Raw genomic sequence first — 23,429 nt, forward strand, 5'->3', positions numbered from 1 at the left:
ACTTCTTAAAGTAATCAGATACAGAATGAAAAAAGGGATATGAAAAATCTAGTGTTGGTTCTCACATTTATAGAGCCAGCAGTGGAAGGATGACTGCTTTTGTGTGGAAGCCCTGTAGGTGCCACTTCTACCCATAATGCTACTGTGTAAGAAAGCTTGAATTCCTTGGGAGCAATAAATCTTCAAAGGTCTTTTGTGATCCCCTGCTCTGGGTAGACTCATCCATAGAGAGATCGAACTTTTAATAAGGGGAATCAACAAGGATATTCAATCTTTTGCATTTATGTTGACTGCATTTTGGCATATCACAGTTCTTCAATTCTCATTCTCGTGATTTATAACTAGAGGAATCGTGATGTTTCAGGACACCTTCTCCAGTCCATCCAGCTCTACCCTCTCACCCCTAAGTGGATTTCCAGGGAGTCCTTTTAAGATTAGTCAGAGCATCGTACATTTTCCCAGATACAATCCTCTTCAGTCTCCTTTTCATTCTTGAATTAATCATCCACCCATGTTATTTGTATGAGATGTGTACTAATGGGTCTTCCTGTGAGTTATTCATCCAACACCATTTCCTAAGTCTAAAAAATAAGCATTCTTCCTCTCTGCCTACTTTCCCCTTTCTCCCAACATCTGTATTCACAGATGCATTTATTAATCATCTTCTAAGTGTTAGTCACTGTGTTAGATGCTGAGCATACAAAGAAAAACAGATGAAGCAGTTTCTGCTTTTACAGAGCTTACTTCTGTTAGAGGAGTGAGTACAGAACTTAACACAGCAAATACAGGTAACCTTGGGAGGGAAAAAGAATTAGCAACTTGGTGTTGGAGGAGAGCAAGAACATGAGCTAGTGCTTGAAAGTGTGCAGTCAGGTTGTAGTGGAAAATACAAATGAGAGAGTTGTATTAAAAGGTTGAGTCTGGGTGGAACTGGATGAGAAAGTTTTTTAAAGGTCAAAAAGAAGAGTCTGTATTTTATTCTAGAGACAAGAATGAGTCTTTGGGATGTTTTGACCAAGGGAATGACCTGGTAATCACTATGTTTTAGGATATTTAGGAATATCAATTTGGTAGTTATTTGGAATGTCAGTTAAAATGGGAGGCCGTGAATCCAGTTAGGAGGCCATTGTAGTGGTCTTCACAGTGAGCAGGGAGTAACTATGTTAAGAGAATAAGAAGTGGAGTGCTGCAGTTTATGGGAGTGGTGGAGAGGAGGCTGGAAAGAACAAGTTGACTGTAATTGGGTTTCATTTTCTTTGATTATACCTTGACAAATTTGGACCATTAACTGTTTAGAAGCTTTTTCTCACTACTTTGGACAATTATAGACCAAGAGTAACTTAGTCATTAGTAAATGAGCTGGATGGATCTTCCCCAAACAAATTTATGTACTGTTAAATTGCCTAGCAATTTTAATTGCCTTTTGGAACCAGTATTTCCAGAATTAGTTTGTTATGTCTAAAAAAAGAAAGTGGTAAAAAAAAAAAAATAGCCACTTGCTAAAGCCCCCCCCCCAAAAAAAAAAAAAAATTCATGCTGCTGAATTTAAAAAAAAAAAAGTTGATCTAATTTCTCTTAGAACTTTCTCTTAGGAGGTACTCCTCTTCAGTACCTCTTTTAGGTAGACATTCTGGGAGCCTGCAGAGTGAGTGGGATCCTTCATCCCATCTCTTAACAGTTCTTCTGATAATAATACAGTCTTCTCTGTGCTAAGTTTATTCTATTATTATTCTAAGTTTATTCTATCATTGAACATTCTGCTTGTTCTTCTAATGTAGCAAAGAGACCACAGTTTTTCAAATTATTGTTTTAGGAAAGCAGAAAAGTAGTGTTGTTTTCTTTTGTTTTGTTTTTTCTTTTAAGCAGGGAGGGAGTCCAGAAACAGACAGGAACAGAGAATGGGAGAGAGAAGATGACATCATAACTGAAGACTGGTAGGAAAGTTCAGGAATATCAATATACCAATTTGACTGGAAATCGGAGAGTGTGAAAGGGGGCAGATATATAAACTGAGTATGGAGAGACATTTAGGAACCAGATTAGAGATATTTGAGTTTGAGGAGTCAGAACGACTAGAGAAATTTTGAAGACGTGGAGAGACCTGTGTCTTGGGAACAATAATTTGCCAGCTTTGTTTAAAAAAAAAAAAATGGAAATGAGAAAGGAAATAGCAGGAACACCATAGTATTGGCTTGCTGCAGTAGTGCAAGAGGTGGGAGGCCCCTAGGGTAGTAGCTCCATATGAGTGGAGAGAAGATCTGAATGTGAGAAGAGATTATTAGTATGGCGGAAGGATGGATAAGAGTCTGGAAGTGATTCAGAATGGACAGTGAAGGGGAATGAAGACGGATGTGTCTGACTGTAGCAATTTGTAAACCTGAGCAACTGAGGGCACTCAACAGAATGAGGGGAGTTTGGAGAACGGATAAATTTTGGTGGGGGATGGGACAGGATAAGTTTATGGATGAGAAAAACTGAAGATCATGATAGGACATACAGTATTGATGCCACAGACGGTAGCAATGAGAGACAAGAGTTCAGAAGAAACCAATATATACACATTTAAATGAGATCATGTTGAGAGAGAACAAACCTCCAGACAGAACCTTCACCTTTACTTTGTCTTAATGGATAGGGAGTAGTTGCTGATTTTTAAAAAGAGACTCTAAAAAGACTTAAAAGAGCTCTTTCTGAGCACTCAGACTATAGAAAAGAGAACTGTAGCACGGAAACCAGGGGAACATGTAAGCATCCTGGAGGAAGGGAGTGATAAGCAAATAGTAGGGAGGCCATGAAAACTAGGGACTGAGAAAAGGCCATTGTTAACCATAGAGAAGAGCACTGTTAAGTAGTGAAGAACGAAGGTGACACAAAGTTGGCTTTGGAGATCTAGAAATTTGTAGACATCTAGAATGAGTGTATTCCATTCATGGAGACCAGCTTTGCACACATAGAGGTAGGAGATGTAATGTCCAGGAAAACCCAGGGAAACATTGAAGAAATGTGGCAAGAGAGCTAGCAAACTTGGCACTATAAAATGGTAGTTTGGAGCAAAGATAATTTGATTTTTAGCAAGAGATTTTAACATTTATGACAATTTAGACAATTTGAAAATGTTGATAAGAGAAATGTATGATATTAAAAAGACCCTTAGATTATATTATTAAAATACCTTCTGCATTATAAATAGTGACACTCATTTTATATCATTAAAGAACAAGAGTTTACAGAAACTATGAAGTTCTTCCACCAGTGTTCATGAAGACACTCTTTTGTACTTTCTGATCCTGTGTATTTTTTGTTCATGTCCTCCAGTAAATGCTTGGCCCTTTAGAATCCCCATTCTCCCCTACTCTGCTTCTTTGAGTTCTTCCTTCTCTATTTCAGTCTCTGATGAAAAGATGGCCCATTTTCTTTAGGATTGCCTTCTATCCTTGATATTACTGCTTCTGACTCTTGGAGAAATTGCCCCCACAATCACCTTTTTCTAAATTTCATTGTCTTTTTAATCTTCATTTGGGTAGAAAAGAAAAGGGATTTGGAAGAGCTTCATCTAGAAAGTTGGGCTTAAGCTGATACCTAAACAGAAAAGTAACTGCAAGATAATTTGAGTAAAGAAAGAGGGATGAAGCTTGTGTAAAAAGGGAAGGTGTGAATTGTGTAATACCAGGCTTGGGGAATATCAGGTAGGATAGTTTACATTGTAAAATAAGTATGTGTTGGAGAGGGAGGGATTGACTTTATATCAAGTAAGCTTGAGGAAAGATTTTAAATGCACAAGTGAGGCAGCCACTGAAAAATTCTTAATGAGGTGTCTGGAAGGAGGAAAGTGCCTTCTATAACTGTAGGGAAATTTGGTTGAGAAGTGAGTCTGGCCTAAAGAGAGTTCTGTTTTCAAATGCTAGGGAGGTAGATTAGACTTGTTCTGCTTGATCCCAGAAGGAAGAATGAAGTGGATCCAAGTTATAAAAGGATAAATCATGGTTTCAGGTAATGAAGAACTTGCTGACAACCAGAGCAGTCCAAAAGTCGAGTGGATGGTGGGTCTTTAAGCAAAGGCTAGCTAAAGGCTTGCTGACACTGGTTTAGAGAACATTCTTTTAAAGGCAAAGGTCAATATATTGGTTCTTGCATTAGGAGGTCTTAGAGGTCAATGGATGAATCATTTTTGGCATTCTGTTCTACCCAGTAGCACAATGCCTAGTAGTAGGTGCTTAACGAATACTATTGATTGCTCATTAATTAATGTCTATTAATTGGGGAATGGCTAAATAATTTATGGTGCATTTATGCAATAGAATTTTACTGTCTTATAAAATGTTGAGTATGAAGAATTCAGAATTAAAAGCTGATTGGTACTGAGATAGGCAAAACTTAGGAAATGAAATATAAAATGAATTACAACTATAAAATAGAAGAACAAAAAGGCAAAATGAAATAAAGACACGTTGCTCAGTTCTGGGTATTCTAGATGGGGGGGCAGGGCAAGCATGTATTAATCACTATGTGCTGAGCTCTGTGCTAAGCCCTTTGTGCTCATGTGTGCTAAGCAACATCTCAGTTCATCTTCACCCCAGCCCTGGGAGCAGCCTAAGGAGCAACTGAAATCCACAGGCCCAGCATCACATAGCCAGGAAATGCTAGTCAGGCCGGCTGAATTGGCCTCCAATCTCCCCACTCCAGGCCTGCTCTGTTCTCTGTACACCGCCATCTAGTGGCCAGAAAAAGCTCAGAACATCTGCAGGGCTTAGCAGATGATCATGTTTAACAGTGTTAACTTGGAGATCCTTTCCCCATGATGGTCTCTTCCTGCTCCTTTCTCTCCCTCCCTCTCTCCCTCTTCTTCCCCTCCTTCCCCTCCCCTCCACATCTCTCATCTCTCTCATAATCCTTCCAGAGACAGATTTTCTTGACTCATTAATTAAGAGTGGTGTGTTTTTGGTTCCTGCAATTCTTCTTCCTATTTTCCTTATTTTTGTTGCTTAATTTCTAAAGTTTATTGATGCTGTTTTTGCTTTCTTGTGTCTCATAATGTGAGGTTTTGTTTTAAAGAACATTAAAGAATACGCAAGAATACTTTTCTATACTCATAGTTTTGTTTTAGCCCTACCACATGAAAACATACATTGTATTTCATTTCTTAGTCTTTTATTGCTATCAGATGTGTACTTTCCCCCCCTTCTGTTTAGACATTTCTCCTATTTAATACTCCGTTCACTTCTGGATTCTTTTGAAAGACTGGCTTGCATTCTTCACTTGTCCAGTTATTTTCTTTACAGAATATTTTATCTCATGGTATAAAACATTTGTCTTTACTTTTGGAATGTTATTGAAAATTTTCTTTTAGTTTCTTATGCACAAGAACTAAGCTTCTATTGTAATTTGAACTTTTTGTTTTCTGGCTGTCAACAAATTTGGTTGTTTCATGCTGTAATTTTAAAGTTTGAAATCTTTTGATGAGTTCAAGATTTTTTTCCTCTGTTGTTTTTTAGAATTTTTCAATCAGTGCTTCGTCATCTGCTTTCAATATTTCTGGGCACATTTCCTATATGGTTTTCTGAAATGTGGCATTTAGTTTTCTCTTAACTTTATACTCCTTAAGATCATCCTTTCACATCTAACAATCTAATCATCTTGTTTGGTAGAGTTATCATAAGTTCTTAGAGTCTTATGGTTTGATACTATTTTTTTTCTTTATTGTCAATATGTTTCTTACCATTAATCCTTTCTTTTCTGTAGATCTCAGTTCTCTTGTGCATCTCTCTCAGCCTCTGATGCCTTTTTTCTGTTCTGTCATAGAATTGATGTTTAACAAGATCTGTTGAATTTAAGGGATGAAGGTGACTTGCTGGGACACAATTTCAAGAGAATGCAGTTGCTACTACTAGTTGCTAACTTTTCCCTTCTTTTCTCTTCTTTTCCCTTCCATGTTCTTTAAAGTGCCATCTTATTCTTTGCCACCAACTTTCTTCAGTCACTACAACTGACATTTCTGATAAGAGAAACAATGACTGTCTTTTGTCATTGAGTCTCTTTTCCACCTTTCTCTTAGAGGAAAAAATAGGAAATATTTCATGAATTTGAATATCATCCTTTTGCAAAAGATTATTTGATCTTGTTGTTATTCCACTTTTTAGAATATGCACTGCCAAAAATGAGTGTTAAGCCAAATATTTTAATTTGTGAGTCTGATATGGTCAAATTTTTGTTGAAGAATATCATTTTGGCAACTGATGGATTTGGGAGAAGGCAAAATAAAAACTTTTTTTTTTTAATGGTATAAGGGAGAGATAATGATGGCTTGAATGAGGTTGGAAATTATGTCAATTGAGTAAATTGGATGAATTCAGGATAGATGTGGTAGAATCAACATGACTTAAGAAATATTCAGAATATTTAGAGGGTGGGTTGGATAGATTGAAGCAGAGTAAGCATCTAGGACAGTTTTGAAAAACAGCCAACTTGGATGATTAGAAATATGAATTTTGAGAAATTGAAGCATTTGAGGTAGGGGGAAGGAGAGAGAGAAGAAGGAAGAGGAAGGGGGAAAGAGGATGGGAGGGAGTACATGCATGTGGCACGTGCACGCGCGCACATACACAAATATAATTAAATCCATGGTAGCTCAGTGGAAAGCAGCTAGATGGGGGCATTGCTATATAATTATATGCCATCTACTTATCCTTTTCCATCATCACTAGCACCAGGTCTGATATGAAACCATCCAAATCCCCTAGAACCAAGAGAAGCTGTACTCCCTATCCCTCACACCCACTTCCAAAATGACCGTCTTCAGCAACCTCTGTGTCTTGCTTTGATGTTTACTCCATCCATTTCTGCCCTAGCAGAAATTCTAGTCACACTTATCTTCTAGAGTCCAGCTCATTCTCCCTACTTTCTCAGTGTTAGAATCATGCTAGTCTCTGCTCCATATTTGAGAACTTCAGTACACTTGCTTTTATCCTCTTCTAAACTTGCTCTCACACAAGGCTTGTCATACACTTAATCCATCATCATTAACAGTTATATTTTCATTGTCAAAAACACCATAATTCTTTTCTCTGATCACAATCCCTCCTTTGCCTTACTTAGTCATCCCAAGTCTTTTTTTTTTTTTTTTTTTATCCTCACTACTGCCAATGTCTCCAAATCTTTTTTCAGTGCCTGACAAAGTGTTTCCTGCAGAGAGCTACTTTACAGTTAAAAGACAATACACAATGAATACAGCTATATAATAGGACAGCTCACTACAATAACTGAGGACCATGAATTGAAGAGGAGGCTTTAAGTTTAATTATGACTTTTAAATGATTAATTGCTTATCTCTAATATCCTAGGTAGAGGGATTCAAGGAATTGTTCAATAAGGCCTTGACTCTTCAAGCATGGAAGGGAGCATGTCGAGGCAGCCTATTGCATAGAAGCCTTAGAAATTTTAGAAACTTTAACAAGTCTGACAAAATCTAACTGTCTGACAAATCTAACATCTGAGTTTGGAGCCTTAGCAATACTGTATCTGAAGCATTTCCCTTATCTACTTGTCTAGTAACCCTATTGTAGAAGAAAATGTTCTTCTGATATGACCTGTATTCTATGGTCATTTATTATTTCTTTAATGATATATTCTAAAATTTTGCTACCCTTTGAATTTAAATTCACTGGGCTACATTTGGAGACTTCATTTTTAGAAGTCTAATAATAAGTCTTCACTCCTGCAGTACAGGAATGTACTTGGGTTCCTCAGATTTTCAAAGATTAATGACATTGCCTTAAAATAATCTCATTCACCAGTTCTTTCATATGTTAGGATGTGGTTCTTTTGGTTCAGGTAACATGTACTTTTCAATGACAACAAAATGATGCCTTTGGATTTTACTCCTACATTATCCATTTTTATTCTGTTTATATCAGTCCAAAGGTCATTCTCCTTGGCAGAGGAAAGAAGAGTAAAACAAAATTTGTGTAATTCTGCTTTCTTTTATTGGGCCATTACCCTTATCATCCATTCCACTCTTTGTAGAGCCTCTTCCTATCTTGAAAATACACAGCTTCTTTTCTTGTTCTTGCCATCTTCAGCTTATTCTAAACTTTTGATATACCTGTCTTAGTTCTTATAGAGTCATGCTGCAGTACTTTCATTATACTTTTTTCTTTCCTCTAGACATGTTTTTTTTAAAACAATAAATTTTTATTGATTTTTTTTTGGTTTGTTTGAATATTTCCCAGATTTTCCCCGATTCCTAGGATTTAAAGAACTGTTTTGTAAAACAAATGCCTTTTTAAAAGAAAAAAAATCAGCAAAACTGAACAAAATAGGAAAAAAAAATCTGATGTTCCATAATCTTGAACTCTCTGCCCCCTTTTCAAGCAGGAGAGGTTTGGTCATATATCATTTTTGGAGCATCACTCATCTGTAATTGTGCAACTTTCCTTTTTTATTGTTTTATCCTTGTTGGAATTTACTTATATACATTGTTTTCTTGGCTCTGCTTCCTTTACTTTGCATCACATTAAGTATTAAGTCCTTGCATAAGTGTTTTTGTTCTTAGTTTTCTTGGAAATATATTTTTGAACATTCCATCCCTTCTGGACCAACCAACTTCTGTGGGATTTTAGGCCACTGGAATTGTTTTGGTTTTTGTTTGTTTGTTTGTTTGTTTGTTTGTTTTACTTTGAACCTATTGGCATCCACTCCCTGAAAAATCTAGTATAAATTTTTGTTTCCCATACTACCCATCTATTTATGTTCAGGATGTTTATAGTGTACTCCTAAAATATTGCTTCTTTTCTTCTTTGACCTAGACTCAGATTTTCTACTTGAGTCCAAAAAGTGTACTCTCTCTTTCTCACCTTCTATTACAACCATTTTTCCTGTCTTTCTTTTGAATGGGTATTCCCTTCCAAATTACTCTAAATTTGTGGATGGGCAAATGGTAGTACATCAGAATGTCTCTGGGACAAATAGTATGTGTGAACAATGAGTTTAGCCTAGTTGAACAAGAGGACGAAATTTCATTTGGGAATTGTAGATCTCTTTTAATGACCAAAAGCTTTTAATGATAGTCATCTATCAAAATTTTCATATGGCAGCAAAACATAGAATACAACTTTCTCTAAAGATCTAAAAGTGACTTTTATACAGATAGTTGAAAGGCACTTGATAGTGTGAGGTGGCTTTAGCACAGGATTAGTTGGACCTTTGAAGAACAGTACTTGCCTGTGATCTGCAGGAGGAAGAGGCTGCTGGATTTCTTTAACTCAGGAGGTCAGAGCTGCAGTGGTCTCAGCCAGTTGGGCTGCACTAAATTCAGCATTGGTTGGAGGAGCTCTCTAGAGTGCAGAGGACCATCTTGCTCCTGAAGAAGTGGTGCACTGGCCTTTGCTGAAAGATGGAACCAAAAGGCCAAACAGAGTGAGAGCAGGCCTGAGAGGTTCATCTGCTTCCAGCCTGGGTGACCTAGAAAGACACACTGTTTCCCTAGAAAACAGGCATAAAATATAAATTATATGGCATAAAGAGACAGAGAGCCTGATCAAGTGGCTAACATGAAGAAGGGCAGGTAGAGATTTGGGATGTTCTTCTGGTAAAAGTCTTACAATACATTAGATGGCAAGTTTATGGGGAGACATGGATAAGAAAATCTTTATTCTGCAACACTGGAGATTGAATGTGCCTTTCTAGAATCATATTCTAGTCTCTTTTGTACAGTGATATCAATCTTGTCCAATTTGCCTCAAGTATGGATTGCTAATCATTCTGCTTGTTACCCTGTACATTTGTGTATAAGTGCCTGAGGTTACAGGTTGTATTCCAGGTTTATTTCTTGTAATTTTTCTCCTGGGAATTTCTGGGCATCCTTACTGTTTGTTCTTCCAACTAATTTATTATTTTTTCAATAGTTCCTAGCTATGTAGACCTATGGCAAAAGTTTTACTACATTCTCTTCCTTTTCAGGGTATAATTCTTTTACTTATATATATGCAAGAGTCCAGGAAAGTAAATTTTTACTGCTTCTTATTACATATAATATGTCCCTAGCCATGAACTGTTATTTTTATATTTTAGTTCATGGTCCTGATCTTAGATATTATCTTCCTAAGTTCTAAAATTTGCCAAGAAAAGAAATCCTGACTTTCATTCAGCAATGATGAATCTCTCTCCCTCTCCCTCTCCCTCTCCCTCTCCCTCTCCCTCTCCCTCTCCCTCTCCCTCTCCCTCTCCCTCTCCCTCTCCCTCTCTCCTCTCCCTCTCCTTCTCTCCTCTCCCTCTCCCTCTCTCCTCTCCCTCTCCCTCTCCCTCTCCCTCTCTCTCTCCCTCTCTCCTCTCCCTCTCCCTCTCTCCTCTCCCTCTCCCTCTCCCTTTCCCTCTCTCTCTCCCTCTCCCTCTCCCTCTCCCTCTCCCTCTTCCTCTCTCTCTCCCTCTCCGTCTCCCTCTCCCTCTCCGTCTCCCTCTCCCTCTCCCTCTCTCCTCTCCCTCTCCTTCTCCCTCTCCCTCTCTCCTCTCCCTCTCCCTCTCCCTCTCCTTCTCCCTCTCCCTCTCTCCTCTCCCTCTCCCTCTCTCCTCTCCCTCTCCCTCTCCCTCTCCCTCTTCCTCTCCCTCTCCCTCTCCCTCTCCGTCTCCCTCTCCCTCTCCCTCTCTCCTCTCCCTCTCCCTCTCCTTCTCCCTCTCCCTCTCTCCTCTCCCTCTCCCTCTCCCTCTCCTTCTCCCTCTCCCTCTCTCCTCTCCCTCTCCCTCTCCCTCTCCGTCTCCCTCTCCCTCTCCCTCTCTCCTCTCCCTCTCCCTCTCCTTCTCCCTCTCCCTCTCTCCTCTCCCTCTCCCTCTCCCTCTCCTTCTCCCTCTCCCTCTCTCCTCTCCCTCTCCCTCTCCCTCTTCCTCTCCCTCTCTCCTCTCCCTCTCCCTCTCCCTCTCCCTCTCCCTCTCTCTCTCCCTCTCCCTCCCTCTCTCTCTCCTCTCTCTCCTTCTAAGGTCTTCCAGTTTTTGCCCCCTATTTCCTCTTGCCTCTCTCTCTTCCCCCCCACCCCCTTCATTGAGGCTTTCCCAATGTTCTCCCAGGTCTCTTCCCATTCTAAACTCTGTGATCCTGTGATGCCTTTTTTTGACAGCAGCTCTACAAAAGGTACAAGCAGTGTAGTTGTAACACATAGGAGACTTTGGAGTAGTTTTTAAAACAGTGCTTTCTTTTACATAAAAGAGCAATTTTTTTTAGGTGTTTAAATGGCCCTATAGGAAAACCACTGCGATTTTTTGTTTTATTTCAGAGAATCAGTCCACTTGCTGACAGTCGACCATTGTCATAGGTTCAACAGCAAGTGCATTTTAGCAAATTTACTGTACATTGTACTTCCTTTTACTTATTGCCTCTAAAGTAGAGCCAATTTAATCAATTAAATTCCTTGGAAGCAGCATTTTTTTTTTTCACCCAGAGAAAAATTAATCATATCTCTCCATATCATATAAATGACTACAAATTGCTGGAATCCTTTTTGCAGACTGGTTGTTGGGAGTAAGGTTAATAAGGTCTCAGGTTTGAATGAAAGCAAATGTATTCCCCTTCTCTCCATTAAATTTTATTAAATCACCAGTTTGTATGCAAGCTAGTGGCAAAAGGCAATAAAATAAAGACCAACCCATGTAAATTTATAGGTACAATAAATGCACAACATCTTTTGCTGAACAGTGAGCAAATACATTGTATAATTTTTCCTTCAGAAATAAAGAAAAGCAGCCACTTCATGTTATTTATTTATAGACCTTTTCCCAGGAAATCATTCATAATGCTTATTCTGTACCATCTCCCAATTTCTTCATAGCTTCAGATTCCCATTGTATTAATGGTGGTTATATATATATTCATTGTATTGACATTAGTTGATATCCTTACCTCACTGTAGTGTTACTTTTATTCTAACTTTGATCAGTTTCTCTAAATTCATTTGATTCCACAGAAGTACTTGCATGATAAGAGAGGTTGATCTCAAAAATCGGTGGCTGGAATCTTTAATTAAATTCCCTAGGCATGGGAAAGGTATGCCTTTGTATTGCTAGGATTACAGTGAATGATATTTCTGCCTTATTCAATCAGTAAGCACCTGTTAAACATCTAGTATATTTGTGTATAATATATGAGCATATATATCTCTTTCTGTGTGTCGATCTGTCTAGCTTATCTGTCTGTTTCTCTGCTTACCTGTCTGTCTAAACATAGATTGAAGAGAGAAGCAGTGAGGTCTAGTAGGTAGAACACCTGTGTTCCAATGTAGTCTCTGATTCACACAATGTGTGTGACTCTGAGCATCACTTACTTTCTCAGTGCCTCAAGAGGTTCTGGTAAGATTAAATTTTGGTACAATTGCCAGCCTCCCTTGATCAAGAAATTTCTATTCAGGAGTTCCCCATCTAAAGCAGAAAACAGTGAGCTTGTCCCCTCCCTATTCTTTTGTAGAACCCATGCTTCTTCTTATGCTGATCAAAACTGCATGAATTGTGTTTATTCATTGGATTCCTGTTTCTTCAAACCCCTCAGATCTTCAAACAAATTGATATCTATACAGTCTTTTCCATCTTGGATTTTAAAAATTGATATTTTTGGGACAGGGGAAGAAAAATCCCAAGCATTGCCTTTATCATTATTCTTTAGATCTAGAATAAACCTTAATGATGCATCCCAATTCTCTCTTGCTAAAGAGAACATAATTGAGTTCTAAAATAAAGTGGCTTACCCAAATTTTTGTGATTATTCCTCACAGATCTCTTTCCCAATTCAGGTTGTTTCCCACTACTACAGTCATAAGTCACATTTCACCCAGATTTTCATCAATGCTAACTACTGAGCTGAGTGCCAGTCAGGAACAAGGAAAGATAAGATGTTCACATGTGAATGGATTGAAATGCTTGATGAATACAGGGTAGTTTGAAGAAGGGTGCTCTAGCAGCCTGGGGGACTGGGAAAAGCTTTGTACAAAGAGTAATGTTTGAGTTCAGTCTTGAAGGATTTCAAAAGATGAAAGTGAGAGACACTCACTTGAATGAGTAGCAGCTAGTGCAAAGGTTCTGAGAAGGGAATAAGGAAAAGTCAGGAGAAGTTTGGCCTGCGACCAACTGGGACTGTTGACCAATCAATGAGAGGCAGAGTGATTGGGGCTTAAGGTACGTTCCAAGCCTGTAGATGTCTTAGAAAATTAGGTAGAGCATCCCCAGGTAAGAGTATGATAACGTGTGTGGACAAAGGTATCAGATAGTTTCATAACTAAATGACCAGACTCAATAGTGAAATATTAGGTATCTAGAGTGTGAAGTTTCCTTGTCACATTTTTTCTTTAGTTGACAAAAGGCAGAAAGATATTTTCCAAGTGTTCTTTTCTTTGTATAATCCTTTAGTTTGGGAATTCACTTAGTGTTAAATTGGATTCAGAGTGTTGTTACTCTTTTTACATAGAAGTAGTCTACAAAGCTTATTTCATGTGAATACTACAGGAAGATATTGGATATTTTCCTGGAGAGTTTTTGTTTTGTTATGTTTCCTTTCCTCTTCTTTAGTTGAATTGAATTATTAATCTTAAAAATTTATTCTCCAGGAGGTTTTTTCTTTGCAATTTAGTTGCTTGTTTGCTTATTACCTTGTGATGTCCATTTAACCCATCACATTCATCAGGGGTTGGCAGAGCTTTAACTATATCCACACTTTCACTTTGTAGGTTCTTCAGCCTAGTCAACCAGACTGCTTGAGATTTCAGTAGACTCAATCATTATTGTTCTTTCATAAAATATCTGTGCTTTTAAAAACCAAGTAGGGACAATTTGGAGAATGCATTTAGAACAGAGCTTTTTAAATAATTCGAAGTGTTTGTAAGTGTAAGTGAAGTAAGTCATTGGAGGCATCTGGATGTTGCCAAAGGACATATAGTACTGCACCTGGAGTCAGGAAGGCTGAATTCAAATCCAGTCTCAGGCACTTCCAAATTGTGTGAACTTGAGCAAGTCACTCCATCCTGTTTACTTCCCTATTTTCACTTGTAAAATGAGCAGGAGAAGGAAATGGCAAACCCCTCCAGTGTCTTTACCAGGTAAACAAACCCTAAATAAAATCAGTCAGGCATGAGTGAAATGACTGAACAAAAATTCTATTGGGCACATTATCTTTTCTTTTTCAATAAAGAAAGCAGTCTATTTTCTATGTATATGGCATATATCATGTATATATGTATCTATGTATATGTCACTATTTTCACCAACAAATTATCTATATGTAACTTGTAAAAATATTTCAAAGTAACTATTTAGATAATATAAAAAGTTGTGAAAATGACTAAAATGATAAATCTATAGGCGATTCAGTAAAAAGGGAGTCTTCATATGGTAAAAAGTTTCTATAAAGGTTCTGTCCCTACAATGAAAGCAGAAGACTTCCCCTTTCACTTTCTTAAGGAACCTGACCAAAGCTCCTTTTTTCCATTCCTCAAAACTCCTCAGCCTTACATATACCTATTAATAGATAATATTAATACATATACCTATCAGCATATCTGAGAGAGAAGAAAGAACATCCTGGCTCCTTATTAAAAGCAATCTTCTACTTGTATCTTTGATCTCTTGCCCAATTCAAGTGCCCTTCTTGAGCAGACAGTTTCTAATTCTGCTGTACCTTCAGTCTTTATCCACTTCCTTATATGTTCTATGGTTCTGAATACTTAAAAAGAAAATGAAATAAATCTTTCCTTGATTCATCTTCCCCTTTTCTGCAGGATCTTCACTGCTAAACTGGTTGACATCTTCAATGATGTTGGCTGACATCTTTGACAAATATACATCTTCTTGTTTTATGCCTCATTTGATATCGATAATCAAAGGGTTGTCAAATCACATTATCCCTTCTGTCTGAAATAATCTTTTATGATGTTAACACATAAGCATGTGAGATACCTTATTAGGGTAAACTCCATGAGGTGTCATTTTGCTCTGCCAACTCAGTGCCTTTGTTAGAGTCAACACATGCTAAGTCCAATGGTTTCTTGCAGTTTTCTGTGCTTTTCAGACAATCATGACTTGAACAGTATATTCTGCTGTCCAAGATCATATGCCAAAGTCTATCTGTTTCTTATGCCTTTTTCAAGCATATTATTCAAAATCTCAAAAGGTTTTCATAAATATGGGAAGAGTATAGTTTATAGTTGTTCATTTGTTGTTTTTGATGGTAATAGCTGGTTTTTTTTCTGATCATTCTGGATATTTTCCTCTTTCTGAAATCAGACCGTCAATATCATTAATTTGGTCATACTTCTCTTCCTATATTTGTTTTCTTTAGTTTCATTTCAGCACTTGGAAACTGTTGGTCAATCCTAGATTTTTCATTGTGATTTTTGAACTGTTTAATAATAGCAGTAGTATCTAGTAGCACAATGGATGCCCCTACTGGGCCTGTAGTCAGGAAGTTAGGGATCAAATTCAGTCTCAAATCCATTAGTATGATCCTGAGTATGCCGTCTTTCTCAGTTTCCTCAAATGTAAAAAGAGGATAATAGCAATACCTTCCAAGATGATTGTGAGAATATAAAGATAATATTTATAAAGTGCTTTGTAAACCTTAAAGCACATAAAAGTGCTAGCTATGACAGTAATGATGGTATTGCTTTCAACAGGTCTTTTCTAGTTTTCAACTCTTGTCCTGTTTCTGTGTTCTTTCTTAAGTGTTAATAGAATAAACTTAAAAATTCACACCCAATTTTCTAAAAATGCTATCTACCATCACTTGCTGTTTTATAAGACAATAATACTACTATGCATTATTTTCTATTCCTTTCCTCAATAAGGTTTTGCAAATGAATTTTTATAATCTACCCTAATGTTGTCCTCAGCTACACTATCTGCTTAGCAGTCAGTCAATAAACATTTATTAAGTGCATACTATGTACCAGGCATTGTATTTAGTGTTAAGGATACAAAGAAAGAAAAAGATAGTTCCTGCTCTCAAAAGAACTAAGAGACATGTACACAATAGAAACTTATATTGTGTCTCTGTAGATGTACACACACAGTTAAGCAAAGGGAAGGCACTAGAATTTGGATTAATTGTAGAAGATAGGATTTTTATTTTTATTTTTATTTTTTTTTAAGGGAAGATCTAAAAAAAACCTAAGCCTTTGCTGGATGAGGCAGTTTCTTAGGGGCTTTTTTGGCTCATTGTTCTGTCATTTTCTCTAAATTTCCTTTGGGAATGATGGTAGTCTGTGCCAAGGTCTGTATCTTCAGGAATAGTTTTGAACTATGTACCTTTTTTTTTTTTTTTTTTTTTGGAACTATGTACCTATGTATCTTCTGAGTTGAATTCTTCTGATTAGATCGTGATTATATTCTTTATTAAGTTGGTTTGACTCTTAGCTAATTTTGAAATGACTCTCACACCAGTAAGTAATTTTTGTGATGTCCTATCTTTATCGTGCCCAGTTCTTTCTGCCTCATCCCCCCCCTCAATTGGAATTTATTTTTCCAGTGACATGCAAAGATAGTTTTCGAATCCATTTTTGTAAGATTTTGAATTCCAAATTTTTTTCTCCTTCACTCCCTCACCTTCCACTTCCCCAAGATAGCAGGTAAATTAATATAGGTTATACATGTAGAATCCATTTTGAATATTTTCTGTATTAGTTCTATAATGAAAGAAAAATCAGAACAAAAGTAAAAACCCTGAGAATGAAAAAGCAAACAAAAATAGGTAAAAATACTATGCTTTAATCCATATTCAGTCTCCATTGTTCTTCCTCTATACAGAAGGTATATATATATATATTTTTTTTTTTTTATATATATATATATATATATATATATATATATAGTCACTGTATTGTTGAGAAGAGCTAAGCTATCAAAGTTGATGATCACATAACCTTACTGTTACTATATAGAATGTTCTTTTGGTTCTGCTCACTTCACTCAGCATAAGTTCATGTAAATCTTTCCAGGCCTTTCTTAACGCGGCGTGTTCCATTACAATTATATGCCATAACTTACTCAGTCATTCCCCATGTTGATTGGTATCTACTCATTTTCCAATTCCTTGCCACCACAAAAAGAGCTGCTATAAAAATGTTTGCACATGTGGATTCCCTTTTTTATGATTTTTTGAGGATATAGATCCATTAGTGGCACTGCTTGTTCAAAGCATATACACAGCTTAGTTGCTCTTCAGAATGGCTGGATCAATTCACAACTCCACCACCCATGCTTTAGTGTCCCATTTTCCCATATCCCATCATTTAGCATTATCTTTTCTTGTCATCTTACCCAGTCTGAGAGATTTGAAGCGCTATCTCATTGTTGAATTCTTTAAACAATAGTAATGATTTAGAGCATTTATTCATGTTATCATAGATGGCTTTAATTTCTTCATCTTTGGCCATTTATCTATTGGGGAATGAGTTATTTTCTTATAAATTTGATTCCATTCTCTATATATTTTAGAAATAAGGTCTTTATTAAAAATACTGACTGTAAAAAGTTTCCCAGCTTTCTGTTTTCCATCTTAAACTGTGTTTCATTGGTTTTGTTTGTGCAAACCTTTTTTAGTTTAATGTAATCAAAATTATCTATTTTGCATTTCATAATGTTCTCTAGTTCTTGTTTGGCCATAAATTCCTCCCTTCTCCAAAGATATGACAGGTAAACTACCCGTTGCTCTCTTAATCTGCTCACCACCTTTTATATCTATAAATCATGAACTCATTTTAACTATATCTTGGTATATGTTGAGGTCCTACTATTTTCTAGTTTTTCCAGCAAATTTTGTCAAATAATGGGTTCTTTTCCAAGAAACTGGAACCTTTGAGTTTATCACATAGATTACTATAACTATTGGGTCTTGTGTATCTAACACATTCCACCAGTATTTCTTAGACAGTAGCCAATGATTTTGATGATTGCCACTTTATCATAGTGTTTTAGCTCTGCAACAGCCACATTGCTTTTTTTTTTTCATAAATTCCCTTGAGATTCTTGATCTTTTTGCTCTTCAAATTGAATTTTATTATCATTTTTCTACTTCTATAAATTTTTTGTCTGCCTTTCATTTTGAAATTATTTATGATGTAGAGGCATAAGACATTGATAAGATGGACCGTTCATTTTTCATTTCATTTCGATGCTATGTTTTCAAACATTTTTGGCAATCTTTCCCAATAATTTCCTTGCCAGTGAAACCTCAGAATATTAAGTGGTATGTTCATAAGGTCATTGTTTGAGAGCCAAAAGGAGCCATGGAGTTGATTTAATTTGGCAAATTTATGAGAACCTATATGGAGATTATGGAATTCCTCTACCACCTCATTATCTTCAAAACAGATGTCGATGTATAAATTGCTGTTATCTTCATAGAGATCTTTTTCCTTATGCTCATCCTAAGCACAGTAGCATGAAGTGTCTTAGGATGTGGTGGATTTCTTGTTTCTGCCTTTGCAAGCACATGATTTATCAGAATTTTTAAAAAATGTCACCCTCTAAAACCCAATAATTATTTTCAGTGCCATTTTGGAACTAAAGTCCCAAGCCCCTTGAATTTCCCCTGGCTTTTTAACACAGAAGGAGAAGGCTCACCCAAATGCGTGATTTCTTTTTCTCTTCTGCTTAGCTCTATCTCAAACTTTTTACTTCTCTAGTATAGCTGCCTCTATTCTCTAGTACAGCTGCCTAGCTCTAGATTGCCACATTAGACATGCCAGATTTCAGTTGCCTTTCCCAGACCTGCATTCCTTCACTACACAAATTCTGCACAGTTGGCAGTAACAGTCCCAGTTTCAGCTATTTAAAATAATAATAGCTGACTAAGTATTTTAAATTTTTCAAAGTGTTTTCCATATTGTAAGGAATGCAGTAGTCTCCCCAACCCAATAAGTGAAGCTTTTTGTTTTTAAATGCTTCACTTTTGTTAGAGAACACAAAATATAAAACTCATTTCAAGGCTTCAATTTAGATTGACATCACTGAATATGGTCTGTTTTCTCTCTATTCTGGTAGTGATCGCAGCATTATCTGATTTATGACTTTTGTCTTGATATGCTTCCTTCCCAACAAAAATATAGCGGATTTAAAGCTTATCATAGTTGAAGTTAACAGTCTAGCTTATTTCCATAATCACCTCAAGCCATTCTTTTAAAGCATGTATACCATTCCCTTGTGTGTTAAGCAATATATTCTTTAAAAAGCTACATTCAATTGTTACTCAATTCACATAAATTAAAATTCTATTCTATTGACAGCTCATACACAGGAAAATGAATAACACTTATGTGATTATTTTATTCTTCAACTTTATCCTTTTTCCACAAGGCACCTTAGGTACACTACATTCAGCCAGTGTGAAAACTTAGCTGAACAGTCTAAATTAAACTTTATTACCAAGTTGTGACCATTCATCTAACAGTAGCACAGTTTTTAACTTGTCCAATCTATCTCTTTATTTTGTGAATTGTACTATTCAGTTGTATTTTACTATTGTTTGAAATATGTTTTAAAAACAACTAGTCATAAAAATGTGAAGTCCATTTAAATAGTAATATGGTCCACCTCTGCCACAAACCTTATAAAACAGATTTTAAAATGCTTATTATAAACAAGGAATACAGCTTTCTTACTTAGATATTTGAATTATAACCTTATTATGCTCAAAACGAAAAAAGAATGGAAATGACAATAACAAACAAGATTCACCACTGGATATTGTGATGGGAGTGCAGCAATCAGGGAGTGTAGAGGACATAATTATGGTCCAACAGCTAAATATGCCGGTCCAAAGTAGGCATTATATTTTTTAAATTGCCACATTCACTCTGAAGCCCATTCATCTCCTTCAGTATCCCAAAGATTAAGTACATGTTCTTCTCAGCTTTATAATAAAGTGGCAAACACACTGTTCTACTGGAATCACAGGACAGTTGCCTCTAAAGCTAGGGCTCTAGCTTCATTCCCTTACAGGTGATCATCTTAACCAAAGAGCCAAAGCTCCCTTTGGGGTTGGAAAGATTATGATTATCTGTGAATTGTCTGTTTTCCCATGCTTTCATCCCAGCAAGAGTAAGCACTTGACCTACACTCCAGGTCCTAGCTGCCTGCCTGTTTCCCAACCTCTGGTCCTATTAGGTTCATAGGATAGTTTTATAAATCCCATCCTGTTTTACCTATGTTAATCACTTAGCTCTGCTCTAGTCCTCATGAGGCTGCCCTGTGCCATCCTTTGTAACTAACACTGGCCCCTATAGCTTGCCAACTTCATCTCCTAATACGTACTTCATTCTGTCCGGTGGTGCTGTGCCTTCTAGCCATGACATTTCTCTCTTCAAAGCATGGACCATCCTCTGAATATGACTAATGATCCAGCACTCACAATTCCATCCCACGTTTTTGCTTTAGGGAATGAGCAAAGTGGAAATTGGAATCACTTTCCCCACCGAGGCTGCCTAGAAGTTCTATCCCTGCTTTCCATACCTTGATATCCTGAGCCTCCCTGAGTCTGATGGCGCGTAGTATATCTCAGCCCCTGCTACAAAAGATACAAGTCTTTCACTCTTGTATAACAGCTGAGGAAAATGTAAGACCCAGGGAGATTCAGTAACTTTCCTTTCCATGACTCCAAAGCCATTAAGATCTGTGAACTGAGGCCTCTTGATGCCAAGTTCAGTTTCCCATCCATATCACTTACCTGCCCCTTGTTTAATAGGGACAAAATCTTTGAAATAAAATATCACTTCCTGGAAAGCAAAATCCCTAGGAATTCTTATCACTCCCTTTCAGTGGCTGCCTCTAGCTAGGTGATGTGGCTGGAAAATATGGAATTGTTGAGATTTGGCTACGTGTTCCTTCTCTGAGTAATGTTCTTGGTACAACTATGGAAATAAAGAGAACTGCTGTCTGGCTCTAACCTTATTTTCTTTCTTTCTTTTTTTTGAGGCTGGGGTTAAGTGACTTGCCCAGGGTCACACAACTAGGAAGTGTTAAGTGTCTGAGACCAGATTTGAACTCCGGTCCTTCTGAATCCAGGGCTGGTGCTCTATCCACTGAGCTACCTAGCTGCCCCTCTAACTTTATTTTCAAGGTTCATTATATGTTCTTCACATGTTCTACATGATAATCAGCCTTTAGTACTCCCTTTCCACAACATTTCATATTCCATCTCTCATCTCAGTGCCTTTGTTGTTCTGTCCCTCCCACCCCTGGAACTTTCCTTCCTCATCTCTACCTCTTAGAAGCCCTAGTTTCTTTCAAAGCTCAGTTAAGGGCTGCCTCCTCCATAAGGCAGCTTATCCTGTGAGTTCTCCCCTTCCTTCCCAAATGATTTTTTTTTTTGTCTATTTTGTACTTGCTTGTGTAAGTGTTGTTTTGCACTGGTAGCAGTGCAAGGCCTGAAGGCAGGCTTGCATTTTGTTTGTGTATCCTCATTACCTAGCACATCAGTGCTTGCTAAACTCATCATGACTGCTTACAAGAATAACCAAGTGATATTTGTGTGAGGTTCCATCTTCTCAGAGAAAGGGCGCCCCACATTTTTTAGGGAAGAGAAGTTGCTTGTGATTCTCTTTTCTTCTTATTCTGTAGTTTTCAGGGTGCTTGACCTCTTCTCAGGCCTGCTTTCGAGCATCACATCCAAAGAGCTTGACAACACTGCCTTGTTTGTGGCCTTTCCATTTTCCCTTGCAACTCAGTGTATAAGATTTAGTAGCTGTTCTGAATTTTCGATGGCCCGCAATCAGTGCTTGTTGGAACTTCTCAGTCAAATCAAACAAAAGAGTTTCTCAGAGGTAAAAGGGTGTCTCTGCATTTCTCTATTTCATTGATAACTGCATGAAGCTGTGGAAAGAGCTTTACTGTTTCCAGTGTTAGAAAAGAAGCTGATGTCAGAATAAAACTAAAATCTTTTCAGTTGTATGATGTAGAGATTGTTTTTATAATAAACTAAAACATAACTCCTGGTAATTTCTAGATTTGAAGTTAGCTTCTCAGTGTTGATCATTTCATGGTGGGCTTTGGTGTTTTATGGAGGAATTTCTGTTGCTAATATTATTCATAAAGTCATGTTTTTGGGAGAGATTTTCTGAGAAATAGGCTCTTTTATACCTGCAGTACCATCCTGGATTTTACAAACCAGCATTATAATTCTGGAATTATGGAAAAAGGCAGTTCAAGGCCAATAATTCTCATATCATCACATGGAACATAGAGAAGTAGATTGCTTTTAAAATCAATAATTATGAAAGGCAGATTGGAAATATTAAATAGAACAAAATGCCATCCTATTTAGAGAGCCATATTGATTGTGTATGGCATTTAGTTGGTAATTAAATACTATCTTCCATAGGGCTATGCACATAATAGATGTTAAATAAATATGTGATAAAGGAATGTTTGAAATGCTGAAGCTGTAAGCACTGTTATTGAGATGTACTAAGCGTGAATAAAACTCATTGTCTGTAGACCCAGTTATATTGTCTATAACCAGTGTCACGTTTTGTTACCCAAATTTATGGTAGCAACAAATATTCCTGAAGCATATTCCAACATTTTAAAATAAGAATCAGTATGAAGGGCTGGATGGAAGGCTATATTCAGAATTATGGAACCTGGCTTCAAATCCTGCTTCTTTTACTTACTTCATCTTTGACTTGGCTTCAGTTACCTGCTCTAGGAATGACAGTATTGAACTAGGTGATCTCTGAGGTCACTTGACACTCAAAATCTTATGATTCTTTGGTTTGCTAATAGACTATTTTGTTAAGTTCTCACAATTCCATTTCTGATGACTAATTAACAAAAAACCTGGAATTGTCACTGGTTTGTGTCCTGCCTGTTTGAGTTTCTATATCAGTTTCCTAACAACATCTAGAATTCTATTTATTTATGTATTATTGATTGATTGATTGATTGATTTTTGCATTTTCAGTGAACATTTGTCCTGTGCCTTCACATTTTTTCTTCATGGGGAAAGTAACGTATGCACAAGTGTGGAGATTGCTCAGCACCAGCCCATCTATCTGATTAATGAAGAGCATATACATATGGCTCAGTCGTCCCCTGCACCATTTCAAGGTAAGTGGGCTAAGATGATTTCCAAATATTATTCAGATCACCTAATGAAGAGCTTAAAGATAACAGGTGATTTTCTTGGTGGAGCATACAGATTTTGGCCTATTTCTTATTTCACAAGGAGACATTTTATTCCAGTTGTCTTGAAAACTTTTCAAACTTGTAGCTAGAAGCCACAAGTTGTTGGGAATTCCAACATTTCAGAATTGGAAGAACTCGCAGGACCCATCTAGTTCAAGCCAGGACTGAAGAAGAATCCCTTGGGCCAGCCAGCTTTTTCTGGATAGTCTCTTTGAGACTGAGGAAGAGCCTACTCCTTCCTAAGAGAAGCTCATTTGGATTTTAGATCACTCTCAGATGGTTAAAAA

The 23,429-nt window shown here is 37.1% G+C and overlaps 1 protein-coding gene across 3 annotated transcripts in view; it reads left to right on the top strand.

The window, feature by feature from the left end:
• The window catches only part of MED13L (mediator complex subunit 13L), a 338,730-nt gene that overhangs the window by 248,301 nt on the left and 67,000 nt on the right, over positions 1–23,429 (top strand). For all 3 annotated transcript variants that reach the window (XM_074296914.1, XM_074296922.1, XM_074296932.1), the window contains exon 5: positions 22,919–23,064. In XM_074296914.1, the coding sequence (XP_074153015.1) occupies positions 22,919–23,064 (146 nt within the window). The remainder of the gene's footprint in view (positions 1–22,918; positions 23,065–23,429) is intronic.

Source organism: Sminthopsis crassicaudata, chromosome 1 (assembly GCF_048593235.1).
Source record: "Sminthopsis crassicaudata isolate SCR6 chromosome 1, ASM4859323v1, whole genome shotgun sequence".
Classification (NCBI taxonomy): Eukaryota; Metazoa; Chordata; class Mammalia; order Dasyuromorphia; family Dasyuridae; genus Sminthopsis; species Sminthopsis crassicaudata.